General features: G+C 46.3%; 1 protein-coding gene and 1 long non-coding RNA gene across 6 annotated transcripts; one reads left to right on the forward strand and one right to left on the reverse strand.

The window, feature by feature from the left end:
* Nucleotides 1-1,726: 1,726 nt before the first annotated feature.
* LOC133747629 (vomeronasal type-1 receptor 4-like) lies at nt 1,727-2,641 on the forward strand. The gene has a single exon (XM_062175954.1). The coding sequence runs from the start codon at nt 1,727-1,729 to the stop codon at nt 2,639-2,641; it is 915 nt and encodes a 304-aa protein (XP_062031938.1).
* Nucleotides 2,642-9,962: 7,321 nt separating this feature from the next.
* LOC133747797 (uncharacterized) lies at nt 9,963-24,804 on the reverse strand. 5 transcript variants are annotated; one of them, XR_009864407.1, is made up of 6 exons: nt 24,487-24,804; nt 23,348-23,571; nt 22,701-22,766; nt 22,402-22,479; nt 22,196-22,243; nt 9,963-13,345 (listed from the first exon to the last, which is right to left on the reverse strand). It is a non-coding gene; the product is annotated as an uncharacterized LOC133747797 (long non-coding RNA). The 5 variants fall into 5 exon arrangements; XR_009864406.1 differs by lacking the exon at nt 9,963-13,345 and adding an exon at nt 17,211-18,635; XR_009864405.1 differs by lacking the exon at nt 9,963-13,345 and adding an exon at nt 20,474-21,890 and having other exon boundaries at nt 23,348-23,478.
* Between the last annotated feature and the right edge of the window lie 592 nt (nt 24,805-25,396).

Genomic DNA, 25,396 nt, shown 5'->3' on the forward strand with positions numbered 1-25,396 from the left:
AGAGAAAGAGAGAAAGGTCCTCCTTTTGCCATTGGTTCACCCTCCAATGGCCGCCGTGGCCAGTGCATTGTGGCCGGCGCACCGTGCTGATCCGATGGCAGGAGCCAGGTGCTTCTCCTGGTCTCCCATGGGGTGCAGGGCCCAAGGACTTGGGCCACCCTCCACTGCACTCCCTGGCCACAGCAGAGAGCTGGCCTGGAAGAGGGGCAACCGGGACAGGATCGGTGCCCCGACCGGGACTAGAACCCGGTGTGCCGGCGCCGCAAGGCGGAGGATTAGCCTATTGAGCCGCGGCGCCAGCCGGGATGCTAACTTTTTATCTGTGATATTTTTGCAAATATTTTCCTGTGGTTTGTCCTTTGTCTTTTGAATTTGCTTATCATGTTTATTTGCAATTTGGGATAGATCCCTGAAAACACAATCATTTCCCCAATTGATCTGCATAGATACCTTTGCCATAAATCAACTATCTATTTGGAAATATTTCTGGAGTCTCTTTTCTATTATGCTGATATATTTTAATTCTCTTATGCAAATACTACATTCCAAGAAATAGCTTTATAATAAATATTAAAATCAGGCAAGTTAAATCTTCCAGCCTTTTTGCCTTTCCAAAACTATCTTTGGCTATTCTAAATCTTTTTATTTCCATGGAGATTTTAGAATGAGTTTGGCAACATCTACACAAATATGTGCTGGAATTATTGGCATTGCATTGACTCTTCATATCAACTTGGAAACAATGCGTATCTTAACGAGGAATATTCTAATCCATGAAAATTATATATTTTTCTATATATTAAAGTCTTCTTCAATTCACCTAGCAGTGCTGTGTAATTTTGATGCCAACATCTTGCACATATTTTGTTAACTTTCAGCCATTGCAAAGCTTTTGTTAAAAACAAGTATCATTCTGGCCCAAGTTCTCGGGCCCCTGCACCTACTTGGGAGACCCAGAAGAAGCTCCTGGCTCCTGGTTTCGGATCAGCGCAGCTCCAGCTGTTGTGGCCAATTGGGGAGTGAACCAGTGGATGGAAAACCTCTCTCTCTCTCTCTCTCTCTCTCTCTCTCTCTCTCTCTCTGCCTCTCCTTCTCTCTCTGTGTAACTCTTTCAAGTAAATAAATAAATCTTTTTAAAAAAAACAAGTATCATTCATAAATCACACAGGTACAATGTGATTAAATGCAAGCAAAGCAAATACAATCTGGAAAACTAGTTTACTTCTTCAATGGAGTTTGTAACTGTAGTTTATTTCAAGATTTGCAAATCCAACAATACTAAGGATAAATTCATAAAGTACCTTTGTAAATATAAATGAAGGAATTTTTGTAGACTTTTGCATTTTTCACACCAAAGAAAATAATATACTTCTTTCTCTCCAGATTTCTCTGGCTCTGGGCAAAATAAAGTTGTCCTAACAAGATGGCCACTGGTAACACAAACTGCCTGGCAACAGGCTGTGATTGGATTGCTTCGGAAACTGCCTGTCAACAGGGTATGATTGGTTAGGGCATAGACCGCCCCTTAACCAGATTGGCTGCCTTGGCTATATAAGCTGCTGTAGCAACTGAAATAAACGAGTCTGCCGGCTGCTTGCCTCAGGCCCGCTTTCACCCGCTTTCGCCCGACTCCCCGGGGTCTGTGTGGTGACTCCACGCCTCTTGCCCCCACCACGCTCTTCCTCTCAGGAACGAATCCACAGCAACAGTCCTAACCAGTGATGTAATGGCATCCAGTGAGTTGGCAGCTGGGCTGGTCTTCCTCCTGCAGACTGGAGTTGGAATCCTGGGGAATGTGTCCCTCCTCTACCTTTACATATTCGCTTTCTCCACTAAGCACAGCCAGAGGCCCACAGACTTCATTTTGAGCCATCTAATGTTAGCCAACTTCCTAGTCCTTTCCTCAAAGGGAATCCACCACACAATGGCTGCCTTTGACTTGCAGTATTTCCTGGGAGATGTTGAATGTAAACTTAGTTTTTATATTCACAGAGTTGCCCGGGGTGTTTCACTCTGTACCACCTGCCTGTTGAGCGTCTTCCAAGCTCTCACAATCAACCCTAGAAATTCTAGATGGACCAAATTTAAACTGAAGGCCCTTAAATGTGTTCAACCTCCCTGTTACATCTGTTGGATTCTTCATTTCCTGGTAAATACTATTGTGCCGCTGAGAGTGATTAGCCCAAAGAACACTACAAATAGTACAATAAACGATTTTGGGCTGTGTTCTACAGGAAGGTCTAATTCATTCGTTAGGTCACTCTATGCAGTTCTCTTTTCCTTTCTCGATATCCTGTGTTTGGGACTCATGGCCTGGGCCAGTGGTTCCATAGTAGTCCTCCTGCAGAAGCACAAGCAGCAAGTCCAATACATTCGCACCGGCTCTCCCGGGGCCTCCCCAGAGACCTCAGCTGCACACACTGTGCTGCTTCTGGCAAGCTCATTTCTGTCCTTCTATCTTCTCTCCTCCTCCTTGACACTTTACATGACTTACTTCGGCAGCTCCAGCCGGCAGCTGATGAATATCACTACGTTCCTGGCTGCCTGTTTTCCAACTCTCAGCCCCTATGTGCTCATCCACTGTGATGCTCGCATCTACACAAACTACCTGGCCAGTGGGAAAACAAAAACATCCCACTAGTCTCTCTCTCTCTCTGCCCATCCTTCTCTCTCTGTGTAACTCTTTCAAATAAATAAATAAATATTTAAAAAAAAGACTCATCTAAAATTTGCCCTAGTTAATGTGAGATGTTAGCCATGTGACTTAATTCTCCAAATATGTTAATTATTTCTCTTTGGATATTGCCTTCTAATAGAGGCAGTATCAGTTTTTGGTTTCTGCAGAAACAGTAAAAGCCAAGAAAAAAGGCCTACACACACTGACACCCGGCACTGCACTTACAAAATGGAAGAATCTACAACATGAATGTAATGGAAGAGCCACCGATTCAAATCAGCTATTAAAGTCTCTCTTTTTTCATATAAATGGACAGGGGTTTTTTTTTTGGGGGGGGGGCTCAGTTGGACACTGCAGAGCTGCCCACCTCACACCACAATGGAGAACCCCTCATTCCGCGAAAGCCTTCTCTGAGCCTGCCCTTCATTCTAATGAATTGTATGCCACTTTGCGCTATGTAAAATTAATATTTTATTTCCTAATGATAACATGAATCTCACTTCCTTACAACCCCATCAGTTCTGCTAATTTCCAATACCAGACTCCTATCCTTGGCTATCTGGTGAACACAATGATTTCTGGTAGGGAATTTTGTGAAATACACATTGCAATGAAAAGAACAGAAGTCCTTCTAGTTCTTGGAGGTAAAGAATATGAACACAAAGAGACTTACAAAAGTAGCTAAAGGCTGGTGAGACTAGAATGGATATGGAAGAAGGAATTCAAGAAAAAGTCCTTGCTGCGGGCCCACCAGCGTGGGTGCTGTTTCTGCAATAAACTTCTGGAGGAAGAGACTATCAGCAGATAGCTCCAGAACCACTACACTGAAGACACGGATTGTGGCTCTACCTACAGATCAGGAACCCTCACACTGCCACTAGCAGGGATCCTGTTGAAGATTTATTTATTTATTTATTTGGAAGGCAGAGTTACAGAGATGCAGAGACAGAGAGGCCCTTTTTTATTTTAAAGATTTACTTATTTTATTTTTTTAAAAGATTTTACTTATTTATTTGAGAGGTGGTAGAGTTACAGTGAGAAGGAGAGACACAGAGAGAAGTCTTCCATCTGCTGGTTCACTCCCCAATGGTTGCAATGGCTGGAACTGAGCTGATCCGAAGCCAGGAGCCTGGTACCTCTTCCCATGTGGGTGCAGGGTCCCAAGGACTGGGGCCATCCTCCACTGCTTTCCCAGGCCACAGCAGAGAGCTGGATCGGAAGAGGAGCAGCCAGAACTAGAACCGATGCCTACATGGGACACTGGTGCCACAGGCAGAGGATTAACCTACTGTGCCACAGCGCTAGCCCCAAATATTTACTTATTTATTTGAAAGTCAGAGTTACACAGAGAGGAGAGGCAGAGAGAGAGAGAGAGAGAGAGAGAGAGAGAGAGAGAGAGAGAAGTCTTCCATCTGTTGGTTCACTTCCAATGGCGCCCATCTGAAGCACTGGCCCCTATAATGGATTTTTAATATTTTCATGGCTAATATCTAACATTAAAATGTGCCATATAAAAGATTAGACTCTCCAGAGCTGGTGTTGTGGTGTAACAGGTAAGCCACTGCCTGCGACACTGGCATCCCATATGGGTACCAGTTTGAGTCTCTGCTCTACTTCCAATCCAGGTCCCTGCTAACATGCCTGGGAAAGCAGTGAAAGATGGCTAACTTACCCCCCAAATGGCCGCAATGGCTGGAGCTGTGACAATCTGAAGCCAGGAGCCAAGAGCTTCTTCCAGGTCTCCCAGGTGGGTGCAGGGGCCCAAGCATTTGGGCCATCTTCCACTGCTTTCCAGGCCACAGCAGAGAGCTGGATGGGAAGTGGAACAGCTGGAACTTGAACCAGTGCCCATATGGGATGCTGGCACTGCGGGTGGCAGCCCTACCTGCTACATCAGTGGCCCCAAAACTAGAATTTGATCCTCTATGTTAAAGCACCAGAATTTTCTGTTAGGAAAAAAAATGGGAGGGTGAAAGTTTTGATATTTTAATTTTGAAATATTTTCTATAATGCTTTCAACCATCTACTGAATTACAACCCCACCCCCCCTTTTTTTTAGTTTGTATTTAATTGGTGATTCTCTTCCTTGACATTATAATCAGCTCCTACAGCTTCTTTCCTCCCCAGGTCTGACTCTAGCATGACCTGACACTAGAAACAGTGACAGGATGAACTGATTCTTTCCTAGTGCCTTTACCTTTGAATACAATAACTGGCCAAGAAAATAAAGATTATGTTTTGTTAAGGAAATGTTTTGTTTTTGCTTCTATCATTATTAAGTTTTGATGTTTGGGACAATTGAGTTTAAAAAAAAAAAAAAGGAGCTGGCACTGTCTCATAGCAGGTAGAGCCACCGCCTGCAGTGCCAGCATCCCATGTGAGTGCTGGTTCAAATCCATGTGGCTCCACTTCCCGTCCAGCTCTCTGCTATAGCCTGCAAAAGCAGTGGAAGATGGCCCAAGTGCTTGAACCCCTGCACCCACGTGGGAGACCTAGAAGAAGCTCCTGGTTCCTGGCTTTGGATTGACCCAGCTCCAGCCATTGCGGCCAATTGGGGAGTAAATCAGAGGATGGAAGACCTCTCTCTTTTTCTCTCTGCCTCTGCCTCTCTGTAACTCTGCCTTTCAAAAAAATACATTTTTTAAAAAAGTTAATATTTTAAAAGATATCCATTGATTTGTGAATTTAGGTGACCATTTCAACACTTTGATTAATTCTGGTCTATAGCTGGTTAAATATTTCTTAATTAGAGGACAGCGTTTACTCCTGGGGGGACCCTCCCAGAGGGCGGGGAAAGCTGGTGCGAATCCATCGGGGTGGAGGAGGGCTCCTACCTCCCTGGTCCGGTGAGGCTGCTGTGCTCTGAGCCTGGCGGCGCTGAGGAGGAACGGGAGGCCCCCCACGTCCCCGAGTTCTTTGAGGGGAGCGCCCAGGCGGCCGGAGGAACGTGGCGCCAGTCCTCGCTGCAGTTGGAAGCCCTGTCTACTGTGAATCTCCATCTCCATTTATCTTCAATGGTTCTCCCCGGTATTTTCTTTCATTTGTAAGACTGTTTGGTCTGTCGGTTCTCTCCCTTGCTGTGCACAAGGTCCTACATGGGATGTGATCCTCTTTGTCCATCTGGGATCACGTTGAAGACCTGCAGAGGGCCAGCAGCACGTGGGAAACCAACAAGGATGCCCTGTGCACAGATTTCAAAGGAAGAGCAGATGCGTGGAAATAGGTTTAAGACAACCTCACAACACAGGGGTGAGGCCACTGGTGTCGACACATGGTCATCATTGAGAGTGGAAGAAGACCGGGTGAAGACCTGAGTGCGTGGTGATGTGAGACAGAGCTTTTGGAAATACTTCCACATGTTGAAACACAGAATCAAAGATGATTTGGATCCTCAGATTCTATCACCTAGGAGAGTGAGTGTGTGCTCATCATCACACGGAGAGCTCAGGCCTTAAGCAGAGAGCTGGATTGGAAGAGGAGCAGCTGGGACATGAACCAGCGCTCATATGGGATGCTGGCACCCCAGGCAGAGGCTTAGCCTACTATGCCACAGCAGTGGTCCTGAAATCTGAAGTTTTGTGAGGCTGTACACATTTGTAGTATCCCCTCAAGCATTAATGAGAATTATAGAATTTTTGGAGACTAACATGGATACCTATCTAGGTAGCTAGCTAGCTGTGTGTGTGTGTGTGTGTGTAAGGGGAGGAAAAAAAACCTTTAAAATCACAAAGTCATTTCTAGGGACCCATTCTAAAGACACCCAGCCAAGAGAAGCAAGAAACTGGGATCTCAGCTCTGCAATTGCAAGAGAGGATCCTGTAAATAATCCAGATAAGCAAGGCACACGTGAAGCCCAGAGCCCCAGGCAGGAGCAGCACTGTCCACACAGCTTGGTGCCTTTCACTCTGTGAGACGGGCTGCGCTGCCTAACCTGAGAGGTGAGGGGTTTGGTAACTGGATGCAACCACAATCTCCATTGCATCACAGGTTCAAATTCCCCAAGGAGTCAGTTGGTGCCAAGGAGGCACAGGCTACTCTGTAACTCACGCCATGATGGAAGGGTAAGCAAGAGGATGTAGGTTAAGAGGAATCCCAAGTTCTGAAGAGGATAATACAGGGGGGCAAGGGAAAATCTTGATGGTCAGCGAAAGGAAAAAGATTAAGGATCCAGAAGTGAGAGGAGAGAATTAACCACGTAAATGACAACGTACCCAGCTCTCTCTATGGTATGATTGTTGTCATGAATCCTTCATTTTGTGCTATTAATATCTGTTTTTCAGAAAAATAGTAAATATACCCTTATTTAGTGTCTACATGTGAAGTGAATATGACAAAATGTTAAAAGTTATTCAATTTTAAAACTAAAAGAGAAAATTATCACTAAGTAATCTAATTTTTTCATTTGAGCCTTCATTTTACAGAATTTGGTGTGAGGCACTTGTGGCAACCCCGCGTTTCCTTCTTTCCAATCCTGCTTTCTGCTCTGGAATTCTGCCCTAAATTTTAATCATGGATATCTTAAGAAAAAGATTCACACCATTCCTAGTTTCAGAAAGAATTTTTCCCAGCTCAGAGAACTATCCTGAAGAGTGAATTTGCCTGCAGACTGGTTTGCATTATTTGTTTAAAGATGCTAAGTATAAACAAAACACTGCTATTGCAATGATGTATTTGAGGCTCCCCATGCACTGTAGCAGAACAATGTTATATAAGTGGAAAGTGCCTCATTTATTTTAAAAGAATACATGAGTTTATTTCTCAAAAAAAAATATTTCTTAATTATGTGTGTGATGATTATTTCATAACGATCAAGGGTTCTATTTTGATCAAATGTTTAAACCCTTCTGGCATCTCTGGCAGGCTTCCTCAGTTCCAGGATTCTATGTTCTTCTGACTTCTGAGATTTCCAGTTGGGCCTCTGGAGATCCTTAAAGAATCTCTCATTTTGTAGGGATGAAAGTTAATTGGGCTTACTCAGCTCATACGGAAAACGTTGTCAGGTTGTGAAATTATGCTAAACCGTGTGGTACTGATGTAAGTATTCCAGAGTATATAAAATGTAGAGCACTCTGGCAGCCCTGGTGTGATGTCATCAGTTATGACTGCGATCTTAATGAAAAAGAGTTAGGGGCCTTTCAAAGATCTTTGCCCTTGTGCTACAAATCCAAAGATCTAAAAGGGATACTTTTTTTTAAATATTTATTAATTTTACTCGAAAGTCAGAATTACACGAGAGGAGGAAAGGCAGAGAGAGAGAGAGGTCTTCCATCCACTGGTTCACTCCCCAATTGGCTGCAATGGCCGGAGCTGCACCAAACCGAAGCCAGGAGCCAGGAGCTTCCTCGGTGTCTCCCACGTGGGTACAGGGGCCCAAGGACTTGGGCCATCTCCTACTGCTTTTCCAGACCACAGCAGAGAGCTGGATCAGAAAAGCAGCAGCTGAGACTTGAACTGGTGCCCATATGGGATGCCAGCTCTGCAGGCAGTGGCTTTACCTGCTACACCACAGCGCTGGCCCCAGGATACAGGTTTTGTAAAACCCCACAGGTGTTTTCTAAAATACAGTATGCAATGACTATAACGAGCTCTCCTTGTCAGTTGCTGAGTTTTATCTTTTTTAACTATGGCTATTTTAAGTGTCTTTAATCCACAGTTCTGACATCACCTAAAACATTTGCAATCAGATTCTTGGGGAAGACTCTAACAAATATCCCCAAATATGGGTTTCTGGCAGCTTTAAGTTCAATAGACTAGCTTAGAATTTCCAGAACTCTGATTTTAAAAAATGCTAAATTCATAAAATTGCTAATGGAAATACTAAGCAAGAATTAGTTACAAGACTGAATTAATGGGCCGGCGCCGTGGCTCAATAAGCTACTCCTCTGCCTGCGGCACTGGCACACCAGGTTCTAGTCCTGGTTGGGGTGCCGGATTCTGTCCCAGTTGCTCCTCTTCGAGGCCAGCTCTCTGCTCTGGCCGAGGAGTGCAGTGGAGGATGGCCCAAGTGATTGGGCCCTGCACCCCATGGAAGAACAGGAGAAGCACCTGGCTCCTGGCTTCGGATCAGCGCGGTGCGCCGGCCGCGGCAGCCACTGGAGGGTGAACCAACGGCAAAGGAAGACCTTTTTCTCTGTCTCACTCACTGTCCACTCTGCCTGGCAAAAAAAAAAAAAGGAAGGAAGGAAGGAGGGAGGGAGGGAGGGAGGGAGGGAGGGAGGGAAGGGAGGGAAGGGAGGGAGGGAGGGAGGGAAGGGAGGGAGGGAGGGAGGGAGGGAAGGGAGGGAGGGAGGGCAGCAGCCCGATCTTGAACTGGCACCCATTTGGGATATGGGCAGTGCAGGCTGGTGCTTTAACCTACTACACCACAGCGCTGGCCCCATTTTTATTCCTCATGGCATGGTGTTTGTTTTCAGGAGTTCAGTAAGGGGCCAGTGCTCTGTTGTAGCAGGGTAAGGCCCTGCCTGCGGCACCAGCATCCCATATGGGCAGTGGTTTTGTCCCTGCTGCTCCTCTTCCCACCCAGCTCCCTGTTCAGGGCCTGGGGAAACAGAATATGGCCCAAGTGCTTGGGCCCCTGCACCCACGTGAGAGACCTGGAGTAAGCTCCTGGCTCCTGATTGCCCCACCTCCAGCAGTTGCGGCCATTTGGGGAGTGAACCAGGACATGGAAGACCTCTCTTTCTTTCCCTCCATAACTGTGCCTCTCAAATAAATAAATCTTCTAAAAAAAAAAAAAAAGAGTTCAGTAAAATTTGTCCTTTTTTTGGCCAGCATTGTGGTATAGCAGGTAAACCCACAGCCTGCAATGCTGGCATCCCATATAGGTGCCAGTTCATGTCTTGGCTATACCACTTCTGATCCAGCTCCCTGCTAATGGCCCAGGAAAACCAGCAGACAATGGCCCAAGTATGTAGGCTCCTGCAACCCACATGGGAGACCCAGATGAAGCTCCTGGCTCCTGGCTTCAGTCTGGCCCAGCACCAGCAGATGCGGCCATTTTGGGAGTGAACCAGCAGATGCAAGATCTCCGTCTCTCTCTCTCTCCCTGTGTAACTTTAATCTTTCAAATAAAGATTTAAAAAGACCTTCATCCCCAACCCCTTGGGCAATAGCTACTCACCTACTTGCTCTGTGCAGTACAAGAAAAACTCTCATCATCCTGGTATCAATAATGAGATTGAGATTGTAGCATGTCAGGCAAGTAAACCCAATTGGGGGGGGGGGTCTATAGTAATTTCTCCCAAGAGATTTGAGGGTGTTCTGTAACAGTATGAGTATTCTGGTATTCTTTTTTCTTTTTTTTTTCTTTTTTTTTTTTTTTTTTTGACAGGCAGTTAGACAGAGAGACAGAGAGAAAGGTCTTCCTTCCATTGGTTCACTCCCCAAACGGCCGCTACGGCCAGCATGCTGCGCCAATCCAAAGCCAGGAGCCAGGTGCTTCCTAATGGTCTCCCATGCAGGTGCAGGGCCCAAGCATTTGGGCCATCCTCCACTGCTATCCCAGGCCACAGCAGAGAGCTGGACTGGAAGAGGAGCAACTGGGACAGAATCTGGTGCCCCAACTGGGACTAGAACCCGAGGTGCCAGCGCTGCAGGTGGAGGATTAGCCTAGTGAGCCACGGCGCTGGCCAAAATGGTAGTCTTAAATCCAACCTTTTTTAAAATTTTTTTTATTTGACAGATAAGAGTTAGACAGTGAGAGAGACAGAGAGAAAGGTCTTCCTTCCATTGGTTCACCCCCAAATGGCCGCTACGGCTGGCGCTGCACCGATCCAAAGCCAGAAGCCAGGTGCTTCCTCCTGGTCTCCCACACGGGTGCAGGGCCCAAGCACTTGGGCCATCCTACACTGCCCTCCGGAGTCATAGCAGAGAGCTGGACTGGAAGAGGAGCAACCGGGACTAGAACCCGGCACTCATATGGGATGCTGGCGCTGCAAGGTGGAGGATTAACCAAGTGAGCCACAGCACTGGCCGTATGAGTATTCTGGTACTCTAATCAGAAATGTGACAAATGATTTTGTTTAAATCATATGGTGACTTGTCTCATGCTTTAAAAAGTGTGACTATCTCTCAAATTATTTCTGGGGATGGGCAAACATTTGACTTTTAACTTCCAATCTTTCATGGATGGATACTTTTGTAAGATACGACAAAAATGTTATGGCAATAAAAAATTGCTATAAAGTTTCCAAATATTTACTCTCATTTTCTGCATATATCTCATAGTTGAAAATTTAGAGACTGGCACCAGTCTCTGGGAAATGGCTTGAATGACTTCCAGTTAAAGGCTTTCCTACAGCTCTTTTTATACTTTTTTTTTTGACAGGCAGAGTTAGACAGCGAGAGATTCAGAGAATTTCTCATGCAGATTAATTCCCTGATGCATCCTAAGATGTTTACATGTCTACAAGCCTTCTCACATTCCTTACATGTATAGGTTTCACAACAGTATGAATTCACTGATGTGCAGCAAGACTGAACTAAGTTTAGATCCTTCCACATTCCTTATATTTAAAGTGTTTCTAACAGGTATAAATTCTCTGATGCAGTCAGAATTTGTGCCATGAATAAAGACTGCCAGGGGCCGGCGCTGTGGCGCAGTGGGTTAAAGCCCTGGCCAGAAGCACTGGCATCCCACATGGGCGCTGGTTCTAGTCCCGGCTGCTCCTCTTCCGATCCAGCTCTCTGCTGGTGGCCTGGGATAGCAGTAGAGGATGGCCCAAGTTCTTGGGCCCCTGCACCCATGTGGGAGACCCGGAGGAAGCTCCTGGCTTTGGATCGGTGCAGCTTTGGCCATCACAGCCATCTGGGGAGTGAACCAGCAGATGGAAGACCTCTCACTCTGTCTTTATCTCTCTCTGTGACTCTGTCTTTCAAATAAATAAAAATAAATCTTTTTTTAAAAAAAGACCTACACATATTTCTTTCATTTATTTATTTTTTTTTTGACAGGCAGAGTGGACAGTGAGAGAGACAGAGAGAAAGGTCTTCCTTTTACCGTTGGTTCACCCTCTAATGGCCACCATGGCCGGCATACCACGCTGATCCGAAGCCAGGAGCCAGGTGCTTCTCCTGGTCTCCCATGGGGTGCAGGGCCCAAGCACTTGGGCCATCCTCCACTGCACTCTCGGGCCAGAGCAGATAGCTGACCTGGAAGAGGAGCAACTGGGACAGAATCCGGCGCCCCAACCAGACTAGAACCCGGTGTGCCAGCGCCGCAGGCAGAGGATTAGCCTATTGAGCCGCGGTGCCAGCCTCTTCCATTTAAACTGTTTTACATCCATAGAAATTGGTGCTCAGTAAGATCACACAGAAGTGTAAAGGCCATTTCATATTCCTTGCTTTCAAAATATTTCTAGTGTCAATGTGATGATAACAACAAGCTGTCCACATACAGGAGAGGCTTTAGCACATTCCTTACATTCATGGGACTTTTCCTCCTCACATCGTTACCCACAAACAAAAAATGTCCTTTCACATTTCTTCAATCATGCTGTTTCACCGGTATCAATTTTCTCATTTGAGGAAGTTGTCCATATACAGTCTTTATATTTGTAGGGTTCATTACTACTAAGCGTTCTCTCACATTGATCCCAGTTCGAGCCATGAGAAAAGGTCTTCCCCAATTCCTTATATTGATAAAATTTCTCTCCAGTGTGAAATCTCTGAGAAACAGTGAGTTGACAGCCATCACATTTCCCCACTTTTTTTACATTTATAGGATTTCTCACCACTGTGGACTCTCTCATGTTTAACAAGGCTTGGACCCCAACTAAAGGCCTTCCCACATTCCTTACATTCTAAAGGCTTCTCGCCAGTGTGAATTTTCTGATGCTAAGTGAGGTGATAGCCACGACAAAAGACCTTGCCACAGACTGTGCACTCGTAAGTTTTCTCTCCGCTATGGATTCTCTTGTGTTGAACAAGACTGGATCCACAGCTAAAGGCCTTCCCACACTTCTTACATTCACAGGGGTTCTCCCCAGTATGCAATATCTGATGGCGAGTCAGTTGATAACCCCAACAGAAAGCCTTGCCACATACTTTACATACATAAGGTTTCTTCCCAGTTGGATTTTCTGATGCCGAGTGAGGTGATAGCCATGACGAAAGGCCTTGCCACAGTCTCTACATGCATAGGGTTTCTCACCAGTATGGATCCTCTCATGTTTAACAAGGCTGGATGTCCAGCGGAAGGTCTTCCTGCATTCCTTACATGCGTAAGGTTTCTCTCCAGTGTGAAGCCTCTGATGTACCGTAAGTTGACAGGCACTCAAGAAGGTCTTCCCACATTCCTTACACTCAAAGCATTTCTCATCTGTGTGAGTTCTCTCATGGTGAACAAGTTTTGACCCATGACTACAAGCTTCCCACATTCCTCACACACACGGGGCTTCTCTCTGCTAGGAACGCTCTGATGTGGAGTGAAAGATCTGCTTTTCCTGAAGGTGCTTACTTTTTCATGGTTGATTATCATTTGGCTGAAATATTCTTCTTGATGTCCCTGCAGTCCTTCAAGTTGCTTTTTGAACTTCCAATTGTTTCCAAAAATGGCTGCTTCAAGGTCAAAGGTTTTACTTTTTTCCTTTATCTCCCACTGGGAAAAATTTATTTCAAAACTGCCCTTTTCTGAAAATACATCTTTGGTGTCATATGTTGACTCCAACTCTGAAAGAAAACCACACATTTTATTTCCTTCAACAGAAAAAAAAAAAAACTTAAAGAAATAAAAAATAAACTGAAAACTACCTATTGGAAGGGATTTACATTCAGAGATTACTGAACTCTCTAAGCATCAAGGCTTTTCCCTGTTAGGCAACAAACTCAGTTTTCATTGTTCAGCTCTTGTGATCTTAATGTTCTGATTTGATAGTTTTCTGGAGGGTTCCACAGAGATCATTTAAAAGGCCTTCACTTTGCCCTGCTGATGGTCATTCTTAAACCAAAATGTAAGCTTCCATTGCTGAAGCCACTTGTAGTGTCCAATGTTCCCTGTTAGGTATGCAGCTTAAAGGCAAGCAAGCTCTTACTACAATAAGCACTGGCCGATTCTATTTTGACTAACTTACTCTTTCTCAGCTTTCTGCAATGTGTGACTTGTTTTCTTTCCTCTAGCCACGTCTTTTGAAAGATGAACTTGATAAACTGTCTGGTTATTCGTATGTGATCTGCTGGAGATAAGGGATCAACCTCTGCTTCCTAATTACGTGGCCACTATGTCACAGAGCCCGACATAAATGACCCACAGGAAACCACGTTACTTCTACACCTTACACGTTCTGTAAGTCACTGGCTGTGGGTTTATATGTCTGCATTTTGTAATGGATTCTACACATAACTCAGGTTTCCAGCCAGGCCCTACCCCATAACAAGATCACAAACTAGGGATTACCAAACTGCTAGCTTGGTTGGCAAAATGTTCTACATCACTCTCGTTAGCACTGTAAAGAATCTCTTCCAGGCACAGAAACGATACCTTCCATGTATGTTCTTCTTAAATAGATGCATGCACCAAACAATTAAAAACAACTGCTTCTATGTATCCTCACTATTTTTTTTTTAATTTTTTTTTTTGACAGGCAGAGTGGACAGTCACAGAGAGAGAGAGAGAGAGAGAGAGAGAGAGAGAGAGAAAGGTCTTCCTTTGCCGTTGGTTCACCCTCCAATGGCCGCCGTGGCTGGCACACCGCGCTGATCCAATGGCAGGAGCCAGGTGCCTATCCTGGTCTCCCATGGGGTGCAGGGCCCAAGCATTTGGGCCATCCTCCACTGCACTCCCTGGCCACAGCAGAGAGCTGGCCTGGAAGAGGGGCAACCGGGACAGAATCCGGCACCCCAACCGGGACTAGAACCCGGTGTGCCGGCGCCGCAAGGCGGAGGATTAGCCTAGTGAGCCACGGCGCTGGCCAATTATTTTTTAAAGATTTGTTTATTTATTTGAAAGTCAGAGTTACACAGAGGAGAGGCAGAGAGAGTGAGAGGTCTTCCATCTGCTGGTTCACTCCCCAGTTGGCTGCAACGGCCAGAGTTGCGCCGATCCAAAGCCAGGAGCCAGGAGCTTCTTCAGGGTCTCCCACGTGGGTGCAGGGGCCCAAGCACTTGGGCCATCTTCTACTGCTTTCCGAGGCCATAACAGAGAGCTGGATTGGAAGTGGAGCAGCCAGTTTAAGAACTGGAGCCCATATGGGATGCCGGCACTACAGGCAGCAGCTATACCCACTAGGACACAGTGTCAGCCCCACTATTATTCTCATTTCTAGTCTTATCCGGTGAAGTAGCAGTCTTTCATTAAGGAGAATCTAGAGTTACCGTGGTTACTTGACAGACTTTTTAAATTTTAACAAGTTTTCTCAATTCCAAAAAATTCTAGAACAAAAAAGAAAAGCTACTGTGATAATTAGAAATACCTTAGAGCTCTGTGCTGACAGGTTTATACTCAGAGACTAACAAGTACTTGAGTAAACTTCTATTCTGAAAATAGAATTCAACAATGTCAGCAAATGAGGAAACTTGGACTCCCGATGCTTTCAGTGTTGTGACTCTAGGAAAATCTTAAAATGCTTGCTAAATCTCAACTCTAAGAACTCTCAATTGATGTATTGGCCGTGTGTACTATGCTACAAAAGAAGAAGCTAAGCATCGCTATCAGATTTCCAATGTTTTTTTTTTAAATAATTTCAAGAAATGATGTGAAAAATCAATGTGACAAACATGTCATCCTACAATACATTAAAACCGTAGCTAAAGAAAAACAGTAACCTTGGAGTGAACTGCCAACTCTCCATATGAGGGAAACATTCATCTTCAGAATACACAGAAAATAAAAGCTTCATTTTGTCACATTTCTGAATACTTTATATTTCACAGTCTAATTTTCATGCTTTCAACTGTCTTTTACAACACATGTAAACTATTTTTAAATAAGAAACCATTTTTCTTATTTTAATAAGAACCAAAATCCTTAACCATTTTGTAACCTTCTTATTGTTCATTTTAAATATTATGTTAACATTTTCAGGGCCAGCGCTATGGCGTAGTGGGTAAAGCCACCGCCTGTAGTGCCGGCATCCCATATGGATGCCAGTTCAAATCCCAGCTGTTCCACTTCTGATCCAGCTCCCTGCTAATGTGCCTGGGAAAGCAGCAGAAGATGGCCCAAGTCCTTGGGCCCCTGCACCCATCTGGGAGACCCAGAAGCAGCTCAAGGCTCCTGGCTTCAGACCAGCCCAGCTCCGGCCATTGCGGCCATTTGGGGAGTGAACCAGCGGGTGGAAGACCTCTCTCTCTGCCTCTGCCCCTGCCTCTCTGTAACTCAGCCTTTCAAATAAATAAATGGTCTTTAAAAAATTTTTTTTCATTAATTGGACAGTAAGGACAACTTCTGTTCTTTACAAAAAGTCCCTCTGACAAGTCTTTTTGATGTGCCCTTTCCAAACTCAGAATAACAAAATGGATAAACAGATAAGAGCTGTAACATAAAATCTACTCTTTGGGTTTCTTAGAGATCCACTGAGCAAGCTCACAAATCTGCTCCTTTGTCTTACAAAAGAAAGGATATTAGGTTTGTCTGGTATGATCCAAAATTTAATTCACTCAAAACTATTGTGATGGGGCTGGCACTGTGGCGCAACAGGTTAAAGCCCCAGGCTGCAGTGCCAGCATCCCATACGGGTGCTAGTTCGTGCCCCAGCTGCTCCACTTCCGATCCAGCTCTCTGCTATGGCCTGTAGGAGACCATGAAGGAGACCCATGTAGGAGACCCGAAAGAAGTTCCTGGCTCCTGACTTCAGATCAGTGCAGCTCTAGCCATTGCAGCCGACTGGGGAGTGAACCAGTGGATGGAGGACCTCTCTCTCTCCTTCTCTCGCTGTGTAACTCTGACTTTCAAGTAAATAAACGTTTTAAAAAAAAAACTATTGTGACATTTTAAAACAAGAACAAAACAAAAAGCTGACAATAAGTTTGGCCTTCCTAGGTTAATCATATATAAGTAACTTGTTACTGAAAGAAATACGTCTCAGTAATTATGTACCTGACAAAGACCTATCATGTACAAAAGAGTCTATAAAGTAATTTTAAGAAAGAGTGTGTCTAGGTTTGAATATCCTCATCAATTTGGAACAATCATAATTCTCTTTCATTGTCTATAACATGCTTTAATTTTAAGGTAGTCATTTACCTAATCCTTATAAATTATTAAATTTTATATCTCAACAGAAGATTCCATTTTTCTCCATTCTGATGTTGTTGGTTTTATTTATTAAATTAAGCAGAGCCATTAAGTCTTTTTTTAAAAAAGATTTATTTTATTTATTTGAAAGACAGAGTTACAGAGAGAGGTAGAGAGAGAGAGAGAGAGAGAGAGGTCTTCCATCTGCTGGTTCACTCCCCAGATGGCTGCAACAGCTGAGATTGCACCAATCCGAAGCCAGGAGCCAGGTGTTTCCTCCGGGTCTCCCTCGTGGATGCAGGGGCCCAAGGACTTGGGCCATCTTCTGCTGTTATCCCAGGCCACAGCAGAGAGCTGGATTGGAAGAGGAGCAGCAGGGACTAGAACCGGCGCCCATATGGGATGTTGGTGCTTCAGGCCAGGGCTTTAGCCGGTTGTGTCACAGCGCCGGCCCCAACCATTGAGTCTTAACACCTATAACAAGCTCCCACAACAAAGAATACAAAATTTGCCAAAATAGTTTGGAAAAGTCAGATAGCTCCAGCCCCCAAGACCAGAATTCAGAAATGCCTAGAAGCAGAAGAGTCAGATTTCTAAAGTGCCACCTTACAATGCTCAGAACGCTTCGTGCTCAACAAGAAACTGCAAAGAACACAGACATGGGGGGTGGGGGGTGGGAGGGGAGCTAGCCAGAAAAAGAACCTGGTGGAAACCATCCCCAAGAAATTCCAGACAGTAAATCTATTGTCTCGAATACATTCAGTGAGCTAAAGGAAACCATGGACCAAGAGCTTAAGGAAAACAATGAGACTATCAATAAAAGAAACTGCTGACAGGAACTCATCAAAATCCTGTACCTAGAAAGTAAAATAGCTGCAGTAAGGATGACAAATGAGCAAACAAAGAATCAGGGGGGCCAGCGCTGTGGCGTAGCAGGTAAAGCCACCGCCTGTGACACCAGAATCCCATGTGGGCACCAGTTCGAGTCCTGTCCGTTCTGCTTCCGATCCAGCTTCCACTAGTACACCTGGGAAAGCAGTGGAGGATGGCCCAAGTCCTTGGTTCCTGCACCCATATGGGAGACCTGGAAGAAGCCTCTGGCTCCTGACTTCAGCTTGGCTCAGTCCCAGCTGTTGTGGCCATTTGGAGAATAAACCAGTGAATGGAAGATCTCTCTCTCTCTCTCTCTCTCTCTCTCTAACTCTGCCTTTCAAATAAATATCATAAATTTTTTTTTAAAGGTTAACTTAAACACACAACATAGTAACCAAAGAATGGCTTCTAATCCCCGGGAAAACAACCCATATTCCTTCCTGAAACCAACTACACTGCCCAACATCCAGCCTGTTTCCCTCACCAATTTCCAGGTCCTCTCTCTCTCCCCTTCTTAGGATTCCCCCCAAAACAGGCACACTCAGCACAGCGAGGAAAGGCCGACGTTAACCACCGTGGGACACCTGGGCTCCCTGGCGATGTTTAGGACACAGACGCAGCCCACTGCAAGCCCAAGCTCTGCTCAGCACGTGCAGGAAGGGTCTGAGGATGCGAAGCTCGCTGGGGACGGGGAGTCGAGGCGCCTTTGAGGCAGGGAGAAGACATTCACCTACACTTCCAGTGGAGAACAGGATGGGCACAGGATCCTAAGGGAATCACAGACAACCTCACCCAGAGACAGCATGTTACTGTAGTTCTCCAGCATCACATCCACGTGCAGGCCCTCTGAACGGGGCCCAGGCACTCCCACTCCTCCTGAGAAGTCAACCGCCACATCCCTGACGTCACCAACCCCTGAAACCAAAAGGCCACATTCTACTTGTGGAATTACTCCCAAGAGGGAAAAATGGGTATGAAGGAAAAGCTGCAGAGAAACGGAACAACTGAGCGGGCCAGAAGTCTGTGAGATGGGTAGGGAATGGAAGAAAACCCGTGCAGTCACAGCAGAATGCAAATGTGCTCTATGAGAATCCTGTCACAGGCCAGCGCTGTGGCGCGGGGGCTAAGCCTCCACCTGCGGCGCCACAACCCCAGATGGGTGCCAGTTCACGTTCCGGCTGTTTCTCTTTTGATCCAGCTCCCTGCTGATGGCCTGGCAGATGGCCCACGTGTTTGCGCCCCTTCATCCGGTGGGGAGACCTAGAAAAAGCTCCTGGCTCCTGATCAGCTCAGCTCAGGCCATTGCGGCCATCTAGGGAGTGAACCAGTGACCTTTCTCTCTGTCTCTCCCTCTCTCTGTCTGTAACTCTACCTCTTAAATAAATAAATAAATAAAAAATATGTATATATATATATATATATATATATGTATATATATTAAAAAAAAAGAATCCACCGGCACCGTGGCTTAACAGGCTAATCCTCCACCTTGCGGCGCCGGCACACCGGGTTCTAGTCCTGGTCGAGGCGCCGGATTCTATCCCTGTTGCCCCTCTTCCAGGCCAGCTCTCTGCTATGGCCCGGGAAGGCAGTGGAGGATGGCCCAAGTGCTTGGGCCCTGCACCCGCATGGGAGACCAGGAGAAGCACCTGGCTCCTGGCTTCGGATCAGCGAGATGCACCAGCTGCAGCGGTCATTGGAGGGTGAACCAACGGCAAAAAGGAAGACCTTCCTCTCTGTCTCTCTCACTATCCACTCTGCCTGTCAAAAAAAAAAAAAAAAAAAAAAAGAATCCTGTTATAGTAGGAACAAACTTCTGGATACTATGCGGTAACTCAGTTACCCAGACATGTCTGGTAATAGATAAAATAATCCCAAGTTCTCCTCTATTAAATAACAAGTAAGTGATGTTTGAGTGTGTGTGTGTATATATGTGTACACAACATGCTATGTGCCTGCTTTGTAAGTATTTTATAAATGTGAACTGCTAACCATCTTTTCTCTTTAAGGAATTAAAAAACACATGAAACTTTCTTCCAAATGCATTTTTTTTTTTTGCAGAGATACAGAGAGAGTAGGAGAGACAGAGGGAGAGACAGAGACACAGAGGGGGAGAGAGAGAGAGAGAGAGAAAGAGAGAGAGAGAGAAAGAGAACGAGAACAAGAAAGAGAAAGAGAAAGAGAAAAAGAGAAAGAGAGGTCTTCCATCCACTGTTCACTCCCCAGATGGCCGCAACAGCCGGAGCTGAGCCAATCCGAAGTCAGGAGCCAGGAACTTCTTTCAGGTCTCCCACACGGGTGTAGGGGTTCAAGGACTTGGGCCATCGTCTACTGCTTTCCCAGGCCATAGCAGAGAGCTGGATGGGAAGTGGAGCAGCTGGGACTCGAACTGGTGCCCATATGGCAGACAGAGGCTTAACCTTCTACACCAAAGCACAGATCCCAAATGTACTCTAAAATCTGTATTTTGGAGAAATTAATTCCATGAAATTAAAGATTACTTTAATGTCAATGAGGCATGTCTTTGGCCTAGCAGTTAAGCTGTCAGTTCAGATACCCACATTTTATACCAAGAGTGCATAGGTTCGGGGCCAGCGCTGTGGCGCAGAGGGTAAAGCCGCCACTCTACCTGCAGTGCCAGAATCCCATATGGGTGCTGATTTGTGTCCTGATTGCTCTATTTCTGATCCAGCTCTCTGCTGTGGCCTGGGAAAACAGTGGAAGATGGCCCAACTCTTTGGGCGCCTGCACCTGCATGGGAGACCTGGAGGAAGCTCCTGGCTCCTGGCTTTGGATCAGCACAGCTCCAGCCATTGCGGCCAACTGGGGAGTGAACCAGAGGATGGAAGACTTCTCTTTCTCTGCCTCTCCTTCTCTCTCTGTGTAGCTCTGACCTTCAAATAAATAAATAAATCTTTAAAAAAAAAAAAAAAAGATTAGCAGCAAGCCTCAGGTAAATCATTCTATTACATTATATCATAAGCATTTTTTCTTACCATGGTGAATAAACAAAGTATCTTTTTTCTCACTTTGTGTTAAAATCTTTCTCATAGCTACAATACAGTTCATCCTCTAGATGTATTCCCTTTCTGCACTTAGACTGAACAAAACTCTGGGGCTTTTCTTCAGCCTGGGAGCACTAGCACGGACCACACAGGTAGCTGGATGCTCTTCTCACTTGTTCCTCTGAGCCACCCTTCACCTAGCACCTCCCTCGTTTCTGAGTTAGAGGACACTGACCCAGGATGGCACACAGGGCCCCCAAGACCAGCATGTCCCAGTCAGTGACAAAGAGGACTTGACACTGGAGTTCGTCTCTTAGAAAATCTCTAGAAAGAACCACACGTTCCCCACTCCCATCCTGAGAACCTCACAACCTCACGTAAACGGAGGCTGAGACCAAGCAATCCCCAATTCCACCTTTCCCTCTTGAAGACCCAGAGCTATGGAGAAGTTCCAAGTTTCCCCACATGGTCTGATGGGGCCCTCATCGCCCACTGATCATACTATAGGTGTAGCACGGGAATGAGACACCCAAGTAAGAGCAATGGTGCCAACTGGCTGAGCAAAGCCAGAGGCACCAAAGGACACTGCCCCTGGCAGTCTGAAAGGCTACACTGCGGTTAACCCCAATCTGTGTCAGAGTGCCACACAACTGGAGCTGGCCCCTTGGGTGACCACGTAGGTGAAGATCCTGACTGTCCTCTCTGATGGCTTCTCCTGATCAGCACCTTCCCCAAAAAAGGAAAACGGATGCTCTCCACATGTCCACGGGCTCTCCTTCCTTCCCCTTTCTTCCTTAAGTATTTCCCTTAAGACTCCACTCCTTCACTTATCTTACTAGAATCGGGCACACGAGGGCTGCTGAATCATGACTACGAAACCCACTAGGAAAGGGACAGGCCCACACAGACGACACTCGGCTATTCGGCACAATCCTTCGCTAGACTAGGAGATGCGGACAAGCAGGCTCAGGAACGGAGTTCCCTCAGGTAGAAAGCTTCCAGAATGATTGAGGGAAAAATTCACATGACCTAAAATTTATTTATAGTTCAAGGAGAGAAAAAAAAAATACCAACTTATATCAGTCATCGTTACAGAATTGTGAGAAGTAATGAACGCTCTATGAGGTCTCTCTATTGGTCAAACACGGAATCCAGAAAGAAAGAGCTGGGGAAGGAAAAAGCAGCTTTAGACCAGGTGTACCCAAATGACCAGGTGTACCCGACCAACCAGGTGCAGGTGTACCCGACTGACCAGGTGTACCTAACCAACCAGGTGTACCCAAATGACCAGGTGTACCCAAATGACCAGGTGTACCCAACCGACCAGGTGTACCCAACCGACCAGGTGTACCCGACTGACCAGGTGTACCCAACTGACTTCACCCTGACATTCGCTAATCTGAGCTTCCGTCTCCTCCATTCTCACTCTGCTACACACCCACATGTCACTGACAGAACAGAAACTCTCACCCAAGACCCCAAGCTTCTTCAGCAGAAGGCTTCTGGCAGTGCCGAGTTCTGAGCCCGCTGGCCAACACCAGGGACTGGACTGCTTCGTCTGGCCCAGATCAGACTCCCTCCTGCTAGGAGGAGCCACATGGTCCAAGCTCCAATCTCCTTCATGAGCTCACGACTGAAGAAAGTCAGTCAAGCCAAGGGAGCTGGGCAGGATATACATGAGCCCAAAAGCTGACTTCTTAATACATGTTAGACCATCCACAATATGGAATATTACCAAGCTGGTAAATGGTAACCTGGGGAAAATAATCAAGATATGCTGTCAATAGAATGCCAACAAAACCGATACGCCTTGAGTCTGCTATTCTTCCTAAATAACATGTGCAAAACAGTTCTCAGAAAGATACAGAGGAATGCAGCATCATGAAACTGGCTCAGAAAACCCAACCCACTAAGTGTCAAGTTGAGAATTCAACCAGAAGCCCAACTCGTCCTTCTGTACAAACTGGTGACTTACTTGAGTATGTACAACAATATTCCATCTTCTGGTATTGATATCTGTTGATATCTGCTGCAGGAAATACTATTAGGAAATCACAATTATTATTTGCAGAAACAAAACCAGATACATAGGTTCACAGGAAAAATATATGAGAAAAATACAGAGAAATATTAAGAATGACTAATTTTAGAGGGTGGAATTTTAATTTAAAATTTAAATATCTATTTAATATCTATGCAATTATTCATTTAATATTTATTTAACATTACTTTAAATATTTAAATATTCAAATGTAAATTAACGTTAATCATTATGGTTAACATATAGTCAATTAACATAATTAATGTGATCGGTGTATCATTGATATATAATTCTAATTTATGATAATATAATATAATAATATGTTTATATTTATTATATTGATATATTAGTGTATTGATAATTAATAAATATTTATTATATTCTACTAATTATATAATACATTATTTATATTTATTATATGTTTATATATTGTATTATGCATTATTTAAATTTAAATTATTATTAAATTATTAATTTATTATTGTAATGTGTTATTGATTATGCTATAATTAATATACAATTAATCAATACAAAATAATATAAAAATTTTTAAGATTTATTTATTTGAAAGGCAGAATTACAGAGAGGCAGAGAGAGGTCTTCCATCTGCTGATTCACGGCTGGAGCTGTGCTGATCCAAAGCCAGGAGCCAGGAGCTTCTTCCAGGTCTCCCATGCGGGTCTCCACTGCTTTCCCAGGCCACAGCAGAGAGCTGGATAGGAAGTGGAGCAGCCGGGACGTGAACCGGCGCCCATATGGGATGCCGGCACTGCAGGCGGCGGCTTTACCCACTCCACCTGTCTTGCTTTAAAAACCATGACCATGGAAAAGATTTTTAAAACCACGTGTAATACCAGCTAAACACCAACTTCCTCAAGCAATCATAGTCTCAAATAAAGCTCTAACCGTAGTCTCTAAGAGGTGCATCTCCGCACTGTCAGAACGCACTGGAGATCTGAACAATGTGCGCGGCGACAGGTGGCGGAAACCAGAGACAGACAGCCGCTGAAACCTCGGACAGCCGGTGGCGGCCCCTGGGAAGACGGTGCGCCAGAGGGAGGCCCAGGGCACACAACACTGGTCAAGCACCTCAGCCCAAACAAAGGAAATGTTCTCCTGACCCAGACACAGACAAGAGTTAAAAAGTCCACAGCCCGCACCAGAGCTCCTGGATCCACCGCCCAGCTCCCGCTCCTGGCCCCGGCTTCCCGAGCTCAAGTAGCTGGGGGACCCGCACTGCATTCGCAGCCCCACCGCGGCTCCTGCAAGCGTTCGGAGAGTAACCCAGAGGGTGGGGCGCTCTCTCATTCTCTCTCAAGCAAATAAAAAGTAAAAACAGCACAAACTCGGGGCTGGCCTTGTGCAGCGCGCTCGGCCACCGCCTGGCACGGTTCAAGTCCCGGCTGCTCCAGTTCTGATCCAGCTCTCTACTTATGGCTAAGGAAGCAGCGGAACACAAGTGCTTGGGCCCTGGCCTCACACCTGCACGACCCAGGTGGAGTTCCAGGCTCCCGGCGGCGAGCTGGACCAACCCGGGCCACTGTGGCCATCGGGGGCGCGAACCAATGGATGGACTCTCTCTCTCTCTTGAACCAATGGATGGACTCTCTCTCTCCCTCTCTCTATAACTCTCCTTTCCAAATAAATAAATAAAAATCTTATTTAAAAAAAAAAATCTTCTTTTAAAAGCATCCAACGCCTAAAAGCGACACAAACTCACCTCAGCCTTGATTTCTGAACTCCCGGCCCGGCCCGTCACGCCGCCGGGCCACAGCCTCCCCGCGGCGGCCGAGCAGAACCGGGGCTCCGGGCACCTCAGGCCCAGCCCTGCCGGGGTCACCGCCACCCTCACAGCCGCGGCCGGCGCCCCCGCCCTGGTCAATCCGGGGGCCGACTGCTCCCTCACCGCGCAGAGTCCACACCCTGGGGACGCCGGGAAGGGACCGGAGGCACCGCGGTTCGTCTGCGCCCAGAGGCTTAGGGGGAAGGAGAGCCGGGAGTCCTGAGAGGCTGGGAGCCGCAAGGCTGGCGAGCTCTTCGCGGGCAAACGCGCCCCGCCCCCCGAGAGACCTGCGCCTCGGAGGCTTCTGGGAAATGTAGTCCGCACCCGGCGACTCCCCGGAAGTGGGGATGCTCCCGGCATGCAGCTCGGCCCCGTCTAAGCCTGTGGGCACCTGCAGGCTTTCAGGAGCGACTCACTTATCTTTGTCGCGGCTTAGAGCCAGTAAAAAGGCCCTCGAGGAAGGCTGAGGAACTCATTCTGGATTGCAGAGCGGGAAGGAACGGAGGGGGAGTGTGCGGGCGCCGAACCCCGAGCGAGCAGGTGCATCCCGGCACGGAGCGAGACCGCAGCGCACCTGCTGCGAGCGCCCGGAGCGGCGTCTGCCGGTTGAGCTCATGGCTGTGTCCGAGTCTCCGGGACCCGGTGTTTATGTCCACGGGATGGTGTCTCAGCTTCTGCGAACGCACTTGGGCCCCTGCACGCCCGCGAGAGACCTGGAAGAAGCTCCTGGCTTCCGGCTTCGGCCTGGCCCAGCCCTGACGGCCACAGCCATTTGGGGAGTGAACCAGCACATGGGAGACCTCTCTCTCTCTGCCTTTCAATAAATTCTTTTATTAAAGACTTGGGG

Source organism: Lepus europaeus, chromosome 19 (assembly GCF_033115175.1).
Source record: "Lepus europaeus isolate LE1 chromosome 19, mLepTim1.pri, whole genome shotgun sequence".
In the NCBI taxonomy this organism is placed as follows: domain Eukaryota; kingdom Metazoa; phylum Chordata; class Mammalia; order Lagomorpha; family Leporidae; genus Lepus; species Lepus europaeus.

Excerpts from the sequence above, each read along its gene's own strand:
- LOC133747629 (XM_062175954.1), top strand. The coding sequence starts at position 1,727 with ATGGCATCCAGTGAGTTGGCAGCTGGGCTGGTCTTCCTCCTGCAGACT.